Source organism: Diadema antillarum, unplaced genomic scaffold (assembly GCF_040938485.1).
Source record: "Diadema antillarum isolate AM-2024a unplaced genomic scaffold, OU_Dant_1.0 scf00000075, whole genome shotgun sequence".
Taxonomy (NCBI): domain Eukaryota; kingdom Metazoa; phylum Echinodermata; class Echinoidea; order Diadematoida; family Diadematidae; genus Diadema; species Diadema antillarum.
In genome coordinates, this window is record NW_027270964.1 from 3,293,423 (window position 1) to 3,310,904 (window position 17,482).

The following is a 17,482-nucleotide window of genomic DNA, read 5'->3' on the forward strand; positions in this document are numbered from 1 at the left end:
TAGCTATATTTTTTCGCTTTGAAAAATAAGGGGGCGCACCGGTCGCAACTGCTGGCAATTACCCGGCAGCAACATCAGGAGAGTGGCATGACGATTCAATGCGAGCGAGCGAAGCGAGCGAGCTTGAACATTTTGACATTTTACAGTCCAAAAACTGTCGTTTGAAGCTGTACTTTTTTCGCTTTGGAAATTAAGGGATGGGGGCGCACCGGGCGCAACTGCTGGCAATTACTGGCAGCAACAAATATCTCGTAAACACATTTATGATGTAATCTGGGGAAATTTCAATCCCAGAAGTGTATACTATTTTTTTAGGGGTGGGGGGATCCTCCGTTAATTGAAAGTATCTAGATATCTCCTCCCACCCAAGGAACATTCGCATTTCTTTAAATTGAAGTAACAGACCTGGTGCACACTTTGGATGTGTATTAAGTAGAAATGATTGAACGGGGAGGGTATGGGAGGGGTTAGGCCTATCCCTATTTTACGCGAGGGAGATTTTGTATTTTCAGAATTGAAATTCAGCCATCTTTGGGTGAAATATTTAGACAGTCTTCTATCAAAAAAGTAAGAACATTTCCACATCTCGGGAGTTACGAGGAGGAGCAAAATGATCTGTTTGTCCCCAATACCTTTATGGGGGAACCATCACCCTCCCCCTCCATCGACGCCTCTGCATATGAGGGAGCTTTTGTAAGTGAAAGATCTGCTGCACACTCTTCGATAAATATAAGGAAATAAAACGTCAATCTCAAAAGTGTATATACAAAGTCTATCGAAAGGGACCCAGTAGCTTTTGCATATTCATGATTGCAATTCAGCGATCCGGTGCATAATTCTGGCGGTAGTTGTCCAATTTTCCATAAAGAAAGTTCGAGATTTGTCCTCACCTCGGGAATTGCTTTGGGGACAAAATGATTTGTCTCCCCCAACTTCATCCACTGCACACGATTGAACTTTTAAGGCGCTCGGTTTGCGCTTTGTTTTTTTCGGGGGGGGGGGATATAATGGTGTCTTGGCGGAATAACGAAGAACGGTTTCCACAGAAGTCGAGTTGTAGTGGCAAGGTATAGTGACAGCTCTTCATGTAACCCGGGATAACTTGTGACATGCGACAACTAACACACTAGTTTTCCTCTGATCAAAACACTATTGAGAACAAATTGCTGGATAAAGGTGAATATAGTTTTATTCACTAATCTTGAATAAATTTATTCTGCGAGATCAGTTTTGTACATTATGTGTTAAAAACCTTAACTTAAAACAGTAACAAAGCAAACAAGGTTAAACAAACAAGCACAGTTTTTTCTCCGCATGTATCTCTATGACAATCTTTGTGGACTCTAATAACATAATTATGTTCCGTAATTCCAATCGACCATATAGAATATTATCTTTTATGTCTAACCCCAATCCTTTGGAGAGTAAACAATAAACATTATCAGAAACGCAAGGTTATATAAGGACCGTATAGGCGGAGATTGAAAACTTGAAAGTTCATCTCGTATTGAAGGAAATATTACCTTTTATCTTCAGTTACCTCACAAGAATAGATTAAGCAAACCGTACTTTTATTGAAGACAACCCAACGTTTACTAACTATAAATCTCGCAACATAGGCCTACATATCAGAGCACTTCTGAATCTCAGGTCTATCAGATGTTAACATACTGTAGCCTTTGAAAGTTCAAACATCATTGGGCATAATCATGATGCCGACAATTTGAATAATTTCCTGAGATCTTTTCTTAAAGATTCTTTTGTACATTTTATTACCATTTAAACACCATTCATATTTGCAGAAATCAAAATGAGTTCAGCCCTTCCTTTTCGTAGAGATACAGTAGTTCTATTCATTTTGCTCACCTTTTTTCCATCTCTGTCAAGTTAATGGCTTCATATCTGGCCCCTACTAAGCACAATGACATGATAAGCAACGTTATTTTCGAACAACATTACAGGCTCATAAATACAGTTGTAAAATTCATTCAGGATCACGGCACACTTCAGGTTTTATACATTCTTACCAATGTGTGAAAATGATTTGGTAAGGTAAAATGTCCGTTTCAGTACTCAATTCCAAGTAGACCCTATTCACTGAAAAAAAAGTGAAAATCTTTTCGTACTATTCTGGCAAACTGTTAGAATGTCTTGCCTTTTCTGTGGGATTGTTTGATTAGGGATAAAAGAATCAATTTTTCTGTTCGTGAGATGAATGTTGCATATCAATAAAATTGGCTGCGAATAAACTTGTCTTATTAATCTATTGATGTATGTTTGTTAACAGGTGAACTTTCTTGTGTTTTTTGCACATCTCCCATGAAAACAAAAAGAAATCTGGTTAATAGGTCTGAACCATTAATCTAAAGCAATGTTCATTAGATTAAAGGAGGTACTTGCATATGGCAAAATAAGGGAATCGACACCCGTTCCTTTTGTTTTTTCTGGAGGCAAACGAATTATACTAACTGAGCAAAATCACTGCCAATATGGAGAGGGTAAATGTGTTGCAATTCCTACGACTGATGAAACTCGTACAAGGCTGTTAACGAACTCGTTTGTTATCTAGATCTTTGGGTAACTCATGCGGAGCTCGTCGTGAGTCGTATCGCGCTCGACATGGTGCACTCGTTCACGCCTACGTCCATGGCCCTACAGACTGTGTTGCATCAAGGAGGTGGGAAGAGCACCTCCCTGGTTGCATGCAGCTGGTTGCTATCTGGTTGTGTGGCTACTATAGTACATGTAGTTCAACATCCGAAGCATGCATGACGGTCGATATTGCTCTACATGCATTGGCGTGCGAGAGAAGTACGCGAGCGCTGCTAGCACTGTTCAGCAGTATGCTCTCGTCACGAGGCGAGCGTGCGAACGTCATGGCTCATGCATTACAGTATGTAGCCTATAACCTAGGTGGGGATGCAGCTGGTCTGATGCGATGAGACTACGTACAGTGGATGCGCGCGAATACACCCCCTATGATCCAGTTGTTTGTCGTTGTTTTCTTTTTTTTTTGAATCGGTGGCAGTCTTCTTATACGGAAAAAAAACTGCCACCGATCGTGGCGCCTAGCGGACGCGGTAGATGCGTTCACTGTTCGTAGTCTCGCCGCATCAGATGTATCGCTTGGCAAAATCAATTATCTCGCTGCATCTAACGTTTAGCTTAACAGCAAATTACAAAGACAATTACTGCATTCTCCGCCTAGATTATAGGCTATGCAATAATCCATCATGCTGAAATCAATATCACCACATTTCTTTTTGTTTGTTTTTTGTTCCTACATCATTTTCTTGGGAGAATTTAAGGGGGGGGGGGGTATTTGTACAGGCCATCCCCCTCCTTCAAAAGTGGGGGGGGATATATCCCCCATCCACCCCCCCCCCCGGATTTACGCCCATGCCTCAACCACAGCAAAACCCTGAATATCACTCCCATCATAGTCACTCTCAGCTCATAAAACACATCAGCAAACGATACAGACATCACAGACCTAACTAACTAGCTCTAAAGATAGTTGTAACTACGCTACGTTTGACACTAGTTGTACACAAAAATGAGACAGAGGTGGAAAACTAGTAATGAATACACGAAGATCATCAACGATGGCATTCTACCGTAGAGAAAATACACAGAACATCTTGCACCGCAAAAAAAAATCGAAGTAAAAAACTACGATGAGGAAAACTAGGGTGAAAACACGATGCTTGGAAGATGAACGATGAAGACACTTTACGGTAAAAATGCTTACACGGAAACAAACGAGTGGGTAGCGCGCAAACTACGATGTTCTCGCACACACGTAGATAAGCTACAACGTGTTCAATCAAAAAACTCAACAAACACTAGGACAAAAACTCACCTCTAAATTGTTGCATATGCAAAATATGGGGCGGAGATTACTCGGATCAACAAGGCGGCCAATCAGCGTCCTTCTTATATCCCTTACTCGGCAGAGACTGACAAAATGCCATTCCGTACACGAAATCCTTTCTGTGTAACACGAAATCCGTTTCGCATGGTACGAAATCCATTTGATATGGAACGAAATGCATTCCGTGTGCAACGAAATCCACTTCGTGTGCAACTCAATCCATTTCGTATGGTACCTTACAGGGAAATGACTTTTGTTGTTCAATTCCGTGCACAAAAAGGGAGTGTAGTTCAGTTCTGTTAGACCCTCTACACGAAATGCAGTTTGTAGAACCATTCCGTGCACGAAATTGTTTTGTAGTTCAATTCCGTACACGAAATGATTTTTTTTTTTTGGAACAAAATAAGATTCTGTTACGAAATTATATTTGCCATGTCATTCTGTCACAAAATGAAAAAGCACAAGTCTTTTTTGTAACAAAATGAGATTTTGTTTACACGAAATAAAATTTGTTGTTTCATTTTGTAACAAAATGGATAACTGTCTTCCTAATTTTGTAATTAAACCAGATTTCGTTACAAAATGAAATTGTTTTGTTACGAAATTGTCTGTACAAGTTCATTTTGTAACGAAATGGATTTCAGTGTATGATTTCTGTAGTTTTAAGGTAATTTCGTGTCTATTTGGACGGAATATTCAAGCGAACACTTGGCGCCCCATAGGAGTTGGCGTCAAAGATTGTCGCCCCGTCATAATTCCGGTATTATGCTTTGGTGGATGGGTATGACTGGTAAGTTATGCGTATGTGTGGGTGTGTGTGTGTGTTTGTGTGTGTGTGTGTGTGTGTGTGTGTTGGGGCTGCATGGTATGTGCTGCGTATGATTTGTAGGTGCGTACAATAAGGGACTTGTGTATGCGTTTGCGTATAGCTGTGTGTGTGTGTGTGTGTGTGTGTGTGTGTGTTTGGAGTATAATAATGATATATGTAGAAACTGCATGTGTGGTGGTTGTATAGTGGTAGTGGTTTGTTTGTCTGTGTGTATACGTGTGCCTGTATGCGTACGTGTGTACGTGGGTATATAGTGGCGTATGTGTATATCAAAGGGTGTGTGGTGATGCGTGTTTGTGGGCGCAGTTTTGTGTCTGCATGAGTGTATATCTGAGGGGTTTGGTGTTCGTGGGCTACGTAGGCCCTACGTATGTGTGTTATGTGCGAGCGTTCGTGTGTCTACGTAAGCACGCAGGAGATAATAGGAACGAAACATTCAAGCGACACAATTCCCACAACACGCACAGCGCTCCATCACACACGCACGCACGCACACACGCACGCACAAACGGGCGCTAAATTATCATGTGCGCGCGCACATACACACTTCTTTGAAACCTCACCATGACTTTTTACATGGCATGTTTGCATGGATGTAGCCATGTAAGTTATGTGTTGGTATTTCAATGACTATGTCAAGAACGATATTACCCAGCAAAATGTGCTTCGAGGGCTGGCGACAATCTTTGCCGCCAGCCCTCATCAAAGATTGTCACCAGACGACAATGACGGGGCGACAATCTTTGTCGCAACAGTCGTTTCTTCAGCAAACAGGGAAATCAAGCATGAAAAGCACCTGCATTCCATATCTAATAGAATCCATGTAGTGTGAATGCAGTAAATAAAAGACAGTTCAGTACGAAGGGTCGAGGGAGGAAAAAGCATGTCATGGCAAATAGGCTTTTGACAGGTAACGCCCACAAACTCAAGTTGCATGCATACTAAACGATCTCGCATAATGGACGTCTTTCATCCCTTTCATGTGTCATGTAGATTATTTGTTTTGATCATGTCCCTGCCTGCTGTATCATTTTTCATGATTTATTGTACGTACCTACGGTAACTGGAAAAGGCGACCAAAGGCTGCAATGCCTTCATTATACAAAATAATTCATGGAAACTATCGACATGTATCCTTTGAAATAATGTGAAACTTTAGTAACAAATTTGATACGATGCCGCGATACGATGTCATGATAATATGATGCCGCGAAAACAGTCCATATCTCTATGCTACAAGCATTGACAAGTGTCATTCATTCCCTCGGGTGAAAAGAGATACATTTGGTTGTCCAGGGATTTACACGCCGACGTGCACAGCATTCGAACCAAGTTTTAGAGGCTGCATGTCTCATCCATATCACCACTATGCTTCTACAGGGCCTCTCTTCTACGTTCAAACTATGTACTAATCTATGGGGCGTTTGACAGTGTCAAGCCATTGTGCATCATCATCCCATACTCATTGAAATAGACATTAGTGAGCTGGTTGGTATTTACTTACTCTGGCAGTTTTGTCCCGACCAGCCGCTTTCACAGAGGTTGCTATCTGGAGAGGAACTATCGGAGCATTCTCCCGTGAATCGACTGCAGGAGGGGGGATCCTGACAGTGACACGTTTGGGAGCATCCAGGCCCGAATTTACCGGAGTAACATGCTAAGATGTGCGTAACGATATATACGCATGATACGTTGATACGTTCAATATGGGTATATCGGCCTAGGTAAAACTATTATGTCTTTGTTGATGTCAAAATCACACAAAATGTTTCATAACCTGCTGGACATGTTTATATGATATATGAAATATAATAATTCATATTATGTATCATAATATATATATATATATATATATATATATATATATATATACATATATATATATATACTTCTAGATGGGTCATTTGGAAGACATTTCCATTTGTTTTATATGCAAATTTTAAAATACATGTTCAATGGCAATTTACGCAATGGAGACACGAAAATTGTCTCCTTAATGACCAGTTGTCTCCCTAATGAAGACACTTCCCCCCCAATATGTCTCCCTAAGGTGCCAACTAGGGATATATATATATATATATATATATATATATATATACATATATATATATAATTATATATATATATATATATATATATACATACATATACATAAAAAATGTGCTAGTCGTATCAGGAAAATGATAAAGCGTTATGGATAACTCATGGTGCAAATGGGAATGGTCAACGTGATGACATTGATGATGCTAGTCAAGGTTAATAATTATTTATGGACATTTCACGTAACGTTTTACTGATCTAGTATGTTGTCAACTACCGAAAGATATAGACACATAATCTTGCACATCAGTAGCCAACTCATTTATATATTTCACTTCATTTTTAATGGACTCTTGTGTTCGTGAATTCGTAATTTTCCAACAGTTCTCGACTTACCAGTATCACACGCCAAGCCCATAACCCCGACGTCACAAGTGCAGCCGTATGGGTCAGGAAGGCAAAACATATGCGGCGAGCAAGCCAGAGGGTCATCATTAGCAGATTCTGCATAAGTACATCGGAACTCACAGCTCTCTCCAAAGCGATTTCCTCCTATAGATCTGCAAACTATAAAAAGGAGAGTATCCTTAAGGGGGGGGGGGGGGGGTTACCATCTGCAGAATGAGTGTACGTGTGTGTGTGTGTGTGTGTGTGTGTGTGACAATGGCAATGTTAACGACAATGACAACGACAATAATTACATTGTTACATATGTTATATCACATATACGTCACTCAAAGAATGGACATTGAAGAAAATCAAACTGAACATATAAAATGAGTTATTAAATATAAAAATATTAGAGAGAGAGAGAAGCGTGACAAACAAAACTGAGGCAACAATAACGCAGAGATAAAAGTAATTTCAACAAGGTTCCGTTAAGATCTTGGATTCATTAAATTAAACGTTTACATCGATCATTTATAAACTAGAAGGGCACTTTGACAGCGCAGATCGTCGCCAAACAGCTCAATTCTAACATTGATCTTGCTTTTCCATAGAGATCAGTGATTTCCTATGCTGAAAGTCGCCCAATTCCCAATACAGAGGGTTTTTTTTTTTTGTTTACGTCATCAAATTCCACCTGCGTGGCAATACATGGTTGGCACAGCGAAATGTTGAAAGAGTTCGCCTGAACGCGATAAGGATGAATCTAAACACAAATCCGTTTTGAAGATCGTATATTTTATTGTTACAACATGTACTGTTTCTTATCTTAGACTGCCCATTCTGTATTTTTACACAAATCCGTTTTGAAGATCCTGTAATTGATTCAAAATATATTGTTTCTTATCTTAGACTGCCAATTATGTAGAAATGTGTCATGTTGTCGCAAGGGCTTTTTACACTTGTAAAATTTTGCTTAGCCCCGGACCAACGGTGGGGCTAAGGGGGGGGGGGGGCCTTAGCCCCACCGTTGGTACGGGACTATCCTTAGCCCACTTTCTGTTTACACTCGTTTTTGCCAAAGTGGGCTAGCCCCACCGATAGTACGGTACTATCTGGCCCTGCAAAATAGCAGGGGTTAGCACCGCAATTGCGGTGCCAAGCAAGTGAGTGTAAACAGAACGAAAAAATAATCCTGGGCTAAGCGACGGAGACGAAGTCCGACCCTCACTGACCAATCAGAAACGAGGTAATCAAGTGCTGCCGGTGCGTGCGTGTACGTGTACAGTACACAGCGTAATTATGAATATTCATGTGGTTTGGAAAGTCCGGGGCTAAGAAATACGAGTGTAAAAAGGTCAGTTTTCTCCTTAGCCCCGGACAAGAGATAGTACGGGACTAATTGGCGAGTGTAAAAAGCTGAAAAAATTGGTACGGGACTAACGATAGTCCTGGGTCAGAGAAAGTCCGGGGTTAAGAAACACAAGTGTAAAAAGCCCTTTAGTTACTCAGCTCCACTCCGGAGCCTATCTTATTTAAGATAAATTCAGCCTGTCAGTTTGGATTCCAGGGAAAGGTAAGAATATTAGTTAAAAAAACAGAGATTTTTTTTTGAAAATTTTATTGCAATGTAACGATTCATATGAAACACAGACAAAAACTAATTTCAGAGAACATTTTTTTCTTTTTTTTGGTGTCGAGGAAGACTTATACTTTTAATCTGTCTTTCAAAAAATTACTGCAGACATCATATCACTGTTTTGTTAAAATACGCAGTAAGGATCTGCACAATATCTGTAGAACTCTATCTTAGTTATATATGATCTTAAACTTTAACCCTATTAAGCCCAAGCTATTTTGACCCCTCACAGGCCCAACTTTTTTATTATTTGATGTATCATTGTCATATTTGGCACATGGGTAGAGTAACTCGTACTCTACACACTGATCTCCCCTCTGTAAGGGGGGAGATCAGTGACTCTACATGACCGTACTTTTGAATTTTCTCAAGGTCACCCATGGAGGGCGCTATTTACCAAAATATAAAGAAATACATAGGAAATATGCTAAAAAATGATCCCATTATATATGTCTTATTATAGACCAATCATTTTCATATTTGCCACAAATGATAAGCAAGTGGAATGTTATTATTTGTTTGGTTGAAATTTCCCAAGGTCACCACATGGGGGCGCTATTCATATCAAAATAAAGAAATACATTATGAGACCTGAGATGAAATGTTTGGGATGGGTACATGTATAGTTATGACGTTTCATTTTTGCATAATAGTAGAATTTTGTGATTACGAATTGATAGTATGATAAACTAATTAATTTAGAGGCATAACTTGGGTGAAGGAATCAAAATAACACAAATTAAAAGGGCAATCTTTAGAAAATATTCTTGTTTTCAATTATCTCTATTATATCTATTGTTTTATGGATTTGTCACATAAAAACAAAGGAAATAATAAGAAAAACTTTCCAGTACCATAATTACTCCAAATTTTGCTCCTTCAACAAATTTCAGCTAAGAAACATCCATTTCATACACTGTAATGATGTTAAAAGAAATGGGAACAGAAAAAAGATGCAAAATCTGACTGACATGGTTGTCAGTTTATGGTTGCAATGGCAACCAGCAACATCAAATATAGCTGAATTATATATCAAAATGTTCGCAATAAGATTTTAGGGAAAGTCACCAAATTTGGTTGAAATCGGATCAAGGGCGAAGGAGTGGCAAATGAAAATCTGGTGGGGGGGGGGCACAATGTGCCCCCCCCCCCCTTGGGCATTATATGGTTAAGTAGATCGAGCAGCTGCTGGCTCTTATTACTGGTTCCCTTTTGCTACGACGGCTTATTTCGTTCGATTCAATTAAACAGTTCTTGGACAGTATTCTACCACAAACACTGCAGATAACGCGGACTTTACGTCTGGAACACAAAATCAGATTCCCTCAAACCTACTTTCGAGGCAGTTCGGTCCCATGAAGTTGTTCGGGCAGATGCAGTTACCAGTCTTGTCGTCACAAATTCCGCCATTGTAGCATTTATCACACACTCCTAGACAATGTGGTGGGCCCCACTTGCCAGCGGGACATCCTATCATGTTACATCACAGATGCAGAGGCAAAAAAAAAAAAAGAAAAAAAAAATTGCAAAAAAAGAATTACACAAAATACACACAAATAAACAAACAAAACAAAACAAAACAGATGCAATAAAGCAATAAGCGACCAAGCAAAGAAAGCCATGATACTACGGACATTTCCTTGAATCAGTAGAATAGGTTTATATGGGCATTTCCGCAGTATAATAGGAGGAAATGACATTAATAAAAAGAAATATTAACAGAAATCATACAAGTCTTTCATTTCAGTAAAAATATTTGTATTTTTTTGTTAAAGGGGAAAAGATGAATATATTTTGATTTTTTGTTGTTGATATTCTAGAGGTCATGTAGAAATAAAGGGTCAGATGACCTGCGGAGTTCCTCCGTGCCAAACATGCTTTTGGGGTAGGCCTATAGTTAAAGAAAAAAATATTAGAACATTTGTCATGATTCTGTAATTAAAATGAATGGGACACTTTCCTTGCAATAACTTGCACTTTTTGTCATTAGACTTTTTTTTCATATATCATTTTTTGTAATTCACCAACTGACCCTTTAAGTAACCAAGGCAACCGTGGCATTCGTTTTATTGTAATTTATTCTTTCATGTATCATAAACCTGGGAAGAATAAACAGGTCTGACATGATTTTGACTCGAAGTGAATAGATAATGATTTAGTGATGAAAGCAACTAGGTATACGTTACCAACCCTGGAATTGCCCCATACATCCTTATCTCTGTCATTTCTATGCTCGATTCCTAGTGTCTTGTCTTTAATTAACTTTTTTTTTTGCCTCATATGCTTTGATATAAATATCATGATGGCACTGGTGCTGCAATGACTAATGTCGCGCAACCCTGTTCCATAATGAGACTGATAATGAACACCTGTTTTATGAACTAAGACTCACATAAACAATGTGTAACGTAACAAAGACTTAATGTTTCATTCAAATAGTTGTATTCAGGCTACTGTACAGTTAACACTATTGTAATGTGTGAATGGAAAGGTACCCTGCTATTTGTTTTCTTTCCAAGTGATGAAAACAGTAATTTATCGTGAAACCATTTTCCTATCACTTTTTTTTTTTGTTCTTCGTAATTGTTGTTGTTGGTTTTTTTTTTTTTGTTGTGTGTGTGCGTTTGCGAGCACTTTCTGAAATTAGAATAGAATAAATGCATTTCGGAGTAATAAAATTACTTTAAATCGGCAATCTGGACATAATAATCATACAAATGATAATTATGTCTATCATGTCTAACCTCTGACAATGAGGCGAAACAGGCCACCTTTTCCAGTATTCCTCTCGTTTTCGTAGTAAACCTCGAAGACACCTCCGTCAGACGGACGAATTGGTCCCGTGAATGTGAAATCGGTCAACCCATTCTGGATAGCAATCGGCTGACCACCATTCTTGCGCCAGTTGATGACCCCTCCTTGATCCGAAGGTCCGTGTAATACGTCCATGTTGATGATCACACCAGAGTCACCAGCATTGACGGTACGAGTGAACACCCCTTCACTGGGAACGAACTTAGCTAATGACAACACGGCAAAATGCCATTAGGAATAGCTATGCCTACAAGTTTATTTACTATGAAATCATTCCCCCTGCATACCTCCTTTATTCTTGTTGGACTGATGAAAACATCATCACTTTCATGATTCTAACTACATTCAAACTTTGAAGCATTTGATATCGATATTGAAGAAGTTTGCAAGTTAGACATGTTTTCTTTTACAGGTGGAAAATATAAGGGTTGATATAGGACAATAAACTAGAAGGAAATGCCAGGATAGTTAACATGCGTGGGCACAGAATGTAATAATTGTGCTGCGGCAAGTCGACAGAAAAATCTTGCTTTGTTGTACGATATAAAAAAACGGAAGTAAGAAATAATGTTTATTTCACAGAATTGATAGCAAGAGTTATCCTGTTTTATTCATATGCTTGGATGGATGATAGATACTCATGAAATTATTCAATGTGTGACACAAATTACATTGTACGTTTCACCTGAAGTCTCTATCGTATGTTTCACAATTCAAACATCAGCAAAGGGACAACCAAACCTGTCGTTGTCGAAACAATGATAGATATATCCGCCATAATAATAATAAAGTCCGCCATAATGAATAATGATATCTAATGATCCCTTGATTTCAATATCGACCACATCATGCTTTCTTTTACATTATCAGTTTGTGATCGTTAGGGTTTTCATGCGAATTTGAAACATATCTTCCTGCTCTGAAGCACCGATTTGTGATATAGGTACCCTATTTACCAGTACACACTGTATTGGTCTTCCATTTAGTTTGCTAATATACTCCTTTTTTCTCTCTCTTTTCTCGTATAATGACATTAGTTGATGAAAGACGCATGTGACTGAAACATGCATCTAGATGTTGCTTAAGCAAATTTAAAAGGTTTTAAATATAAAAGCTCAGCTTATTAGAAAGCTGTTTCATGGTCTTTAGTCACTTCGCAATTTGTTTTGTATAAACTTTAAGTCATTACATCCCTAACAAATGTCCGTTTTGATTATCATTGAATGTATAGCTACAAAAGATGTGCAAATAATCGATTGTCATAGCCTTGTTATCAGTGGCGTAGACCAGTCCTCAGACCTGAGGGGTGGTTTGCGGCCAAGAGAGACGATCACTTCTTTAATTTCTTTTAAATTTCCTTCAAATATATTGTGGAGGTGTCGTGGCCGAGTGGATGAGAGCGCACGTTTCTGAATCGCATGCAATGGCATGAGCGTGATTTAGGTTCGTGGGTTCGAGCCCCGCAAAGCTCTCCACCCAGGAGTAAAAATGGGTACCCGGTATAGGATGAGAATGTTAATATTGGTTTATCAGCATGTGGGCACCTGTAAAATGGCGACTGGCTGGAATGCTCCCCAGGAGGGAGTGGAGAGTGAGCACTGTCACAACTGGAGAGAAATACAGGTATCCAGACACCGGGGTAATAATAGATGTATATGCGCTTTGAGCACTCTACAGAGTGGATTTAGCTCAATAAAGATTTATATCATTATTATCTTTATTATTATTATTATTATTATTATTATTATTATTATTATTATCATTATTATTCTTATTCTTATTATTATCATTATTATCATTTCATCTTCATTTGTCACACATAAATTCACAATAAACAATCCGTTCTGGGTTCAAAGTGAAACATAAAAATCCACACATTGCAGTATTTGATGCCATAATCTCTCAGTTTAACACCAACACTGTACCCACACACTCACTCACACACAGCCCCACACATACACACACTCACTCGATTCCGCCATCAGTCCGGATGAAACACCTTATTATCAGTTACCAAGTTGCCCATTATAACCATATATATCAAAATAAAAGTCCTAAGGCACTTATATTTCAAAAATAACCTTTTCCCATGTCATCAAATAGCTTGATAAACCTTATTTGTTTCGTTTTAAAGCAATTTCTTTTCCTTCATCCCGATATCCTATTAGATTCTTACAAACTCCTTTAAATTCGAAAATGATATAATATTTCCCCAAAAAATTATAGTATTACAATATTTGGGGTAAAAAGGTCATTTCCTATTCAACAGATATGGATATCTTTCTGCTCTGCAATCCAAATGTCTGTCAACTCATACTTGTCTAGAATTACTGCCATAAAGGCTTAACATACACGCAATCACAAAATAAATGTTTATATCTTTCTACCATTTCCTTGCAAAGGGAGTATTATTATTTTCGACAAAACCAAAAAAAAAAAAAAAAATCTAACTTGTATAAATAACTTCATGTACTAATTCCTACTGAAGTTCCATGACTTTTGTCAACAGCCATGACAGCGTTGCACTTCTTGGTCATAGTAAAATACATGTGATTTTTTTTGTTTGTTTGGTTTTATTTTTTTGGTTGAAAATATAGAATCATTTTAACCATCTTTAATTCGTTAAGTGTACGCCTATGGTTGCCGTAGATTTGTTATACACAGTTCATGCACCTCTCTGGATGACACATCTTGATAGATATAAATAAATATATATATATTCAAAATAAACAATATATACACGAATATAAATATAAATATGATATCATATACAAATATATATATATATATATATATATATATATATATAGTTATATCATATATATTCAAAGATTTTCAACAAATAATGTAATTCTCTTAATCAACCGAACAAAATGTGTGTATATTCTCCTATACTTCCCGGTTTTTAAAACTGCGTCATGTATTTCCCGAATTTTTAGTATATTTTTGCTATATATCTAATCCTATAGCATGATAACGCCGCCGCTCTTACATGATATCTATCCAAAATTTGCTCCACTATAGAAATGTTTTGTTTCCCATACAAATCTTCATAAAAAGCTTTTTCTTTTACATAAATATCCTTAATATTAAAAAAAGATTGGATTAATCTTTCCTCCTTTAACATTTCCTCTATTCTTCATATCCTGCCATGCCCTTCACATTTCGAAATAAACAACAGTGTTTTAATATTTGATAGCGTTATACCATAATCAGAAACACATACACACACACACACACACACACACACACACACACACACACACCCACACACATACACACACATGCATACACACAAATAAATTTCCCCCATATGTACTGTCCTAGATATGATAGAAAATATGTATCCCATTTTTGCTCACATATAGAAGCGGTTTAACTCACATAGTTCTTTGAGTCTTAACAAAAAAAAAAAACAGAACAAAAAACAACAACTTCAAAATCTGTCATTCTGAGACCACCTTTGCCATAATCCTGATAACAAACTATACTCAGTAACTTTGTTTTTGTTCGATTTCTTTCATTCCATTATAAATTCTAGACAAATCTTATTGATCTCTGAAACTACTCACTTTGGCACCACTTTAAACACATTGATACAGACAATGAAACATAATCCAATTTGGACAAAGCATATATTTTTAGCAATGTAGGTTCAAACGCACACACAAACACATACAAACACCCACTCACATTTCACAAACACACATACACACACACACAGTGACACAAACAAGCGTCGTTATCTTGCAAACACACAATGAAAAACAGTATAGCGTTGGTCCTTTTTCAGGATTAGGACAGAAAACTTGGGGGAGAGTAGGGCCTACGTGGAAGGGAGCGGAACAACGGAGCGAGTAATGGTACTGTACGTGTCGGCAAGGGGAATCCCCTCCCATAATGAGGGATAATTTGCATTTTCGGGGGTGATTATACATGTCACCTCCATTGTGAGCTGGGGGATGCATAACTCCCACCCCAGCTACGCCTGCCTACGCCCCTGCTTGTTAAGTTTCGCTAAATTCCTTGAGCCAGAATTATCCAACATCCTGGGGGAGGGGGATCACTTTGGAAAAAAATTTACCATCATTATTCTGGAAAAATGTAGAAACCGTGGTGCCTTCATCTCCGCTCACTGTGCCCTGTCTTGAAGCGTGACAGTAAAATACGCCAGTCCAGTCAGCAGGTGACGAAAGTGAAGATTGTGAAAAAGTTATGTTGAGAACGTTATTGTTGGGATAATAGAAGTGAGGAACTGGTGCCGGAAGGTCAGGTGCCGATGAAGACGTGGTCTCCACAAGACGGCCGAAGTCAAGGGATACATCGTTTTCTTCCAGTTTGCGATAGCACTGATATCCTACGGAGCGTCCAGGTGGACCGCTAGTCAGAAGGTAACTTCGCGCAAGTACAACGATGTGGGTTTGTTCCCCTGGACAGAACAGATATCATTAAGCAAAGGAAAAACACATAGGACAGTTGTATCAAGTATCTAATGTAAAGATGAACTAACTCAGCAAGGAGACATCACCTAGAGTAAGAAATTCGGATTCAAGAAGACATCAATCTCATTCTGACTACGTTACAACCATTGGGCTCTTAAGAAATCATTCAACTAGGCCTAAATACAATACTGATACATGGACTGTGTTATGAAGTGCTTCTTTGAATGTCCTTTTGACACCTGAAAATAGTGAGGGATGTCGTTGTTATTTCAGTTCAGTTCAATTCAAATTTATTTCATATTTACACTTTTTCGATGATGAAATTACAAAATGATCGGCAGAAAAACAACAAGTAAGAATACAAAGATATAAACAACCATGCCTTTCGATAGACAAATGTATGGCCATAATATCATGATAATAAGGATGCCACAGGGAAATAGCAGAAATATGATGGGGCCTACATGAAAGCTATAACGCTTGTAAAACCTTAGGTTCTCGAATTCATAGGCGTGGAATGATACGGAGAACGGATATGTTTTTCTTGACCAACTGAAATTATACCAGTACAAAAATCAAGATAAGGAATGAACTAATAAATCACAGGAATATTGCTCAAACCAGACTGTACGGATCTCGCCGAGTTTGAAAAAGAATGATTTGTATTTCACATGAAGTGTGTTCAGTTCTTATAATCATCTTTTTCTTTTATACCGAGTTACGTCTGTATTATGCCATGCATGAAAAACCGAATAGTCAACTTGTACCTGTTATACCATGTTATGCACACTCCGGAGTGAAAAACAGTGGTTCATGATAGGAACATACTGCCCTGAGGTAGTTGCGTAAATCGTAAATCTTTCCAATTTCAAAAGAAGGCATATTGATTGCAAAGACGTATTCTCGGAGGCATAATGAGCTTGAAAATATCTTATACACTGTCCACAGAACAACACTGAAAACACTGAACAGTTGCCCTGAGTGTTTTGAAACGCATATAACAGGGGACATTGATGTAACAATGAGGAACGAGGAAACGAATATTTATAGAGATCAACTTCCTCCTGCAGACTGCACAAACTTTAATGGCACCATCTTTATTTAAAAAGAGAAAAAAAGGGGAAAATACTCCCTGTCCTACAACTTACCCATGACTCGTCTTCCCGCAAAGAGGACCAACAAACATCCCAGAAGGAATGCCAGCTTAAACGCCATTTTTTCTCAACAGTTTTGGCACATCTACTGCAGTTTAAGGGGTTTTTAGTTGTATATTGTTTGCAAACTCAAGTGCATGCACATGTAGGTAAATATAACTCTGTTCTGTCTCACCTCCCTGGTTTTACAATGAGCGAACACCCGTACCTGTATAAGCAGTCCAAGCAAGTACCCTGTGAGGGATAAACCTGAAATACCCTCTCAGGGCTATTCAGCGGCTCAACGAAGCGTTGCGATCGTTA

General features: G+C 38.3%; 1 protein-coding gene across 1 annotated transcript in view; it reads right to left on the reverse strand.

Moving 5' to 3' along the window:
- LOC139717483 (uncharacterized) overlaps positions 1-17,240 on the reverse strand; it is a 34,832-nt gene extending 17,592 nt beyond the window's left edge. Inside the window, exons 1-6 of the mRNA XM_071628989.1 lie at positions 17,174-17,240; positions 15,668-16,012; positions 11,514-11,789; positions 10,105-10,239; positions 7,140-7,310; positions 6,208-6,360 (exon numbers count right to left, since the gene is read on the reverse strand). Coding sequence (XP_071485090.1) covers positions 6,208-6,360; positions 7,140-7,310; positions 10,105-10,239; positions 11,514-11,789; positions 15,668-16,012; positions 17,174-17,240 — 1,147 coding nt within the window. The remainder of the gene's footprint in view (positions 1-6,207; positions 6,361-7,139; positions 7,311-10,104; positions 10,240-11,513; positions 11,790-15,667; positions 16,013-17,173) is intronic.
- Between the last annotated feature and the right edge of the window lie 242 nt (positions 17,241-17,482).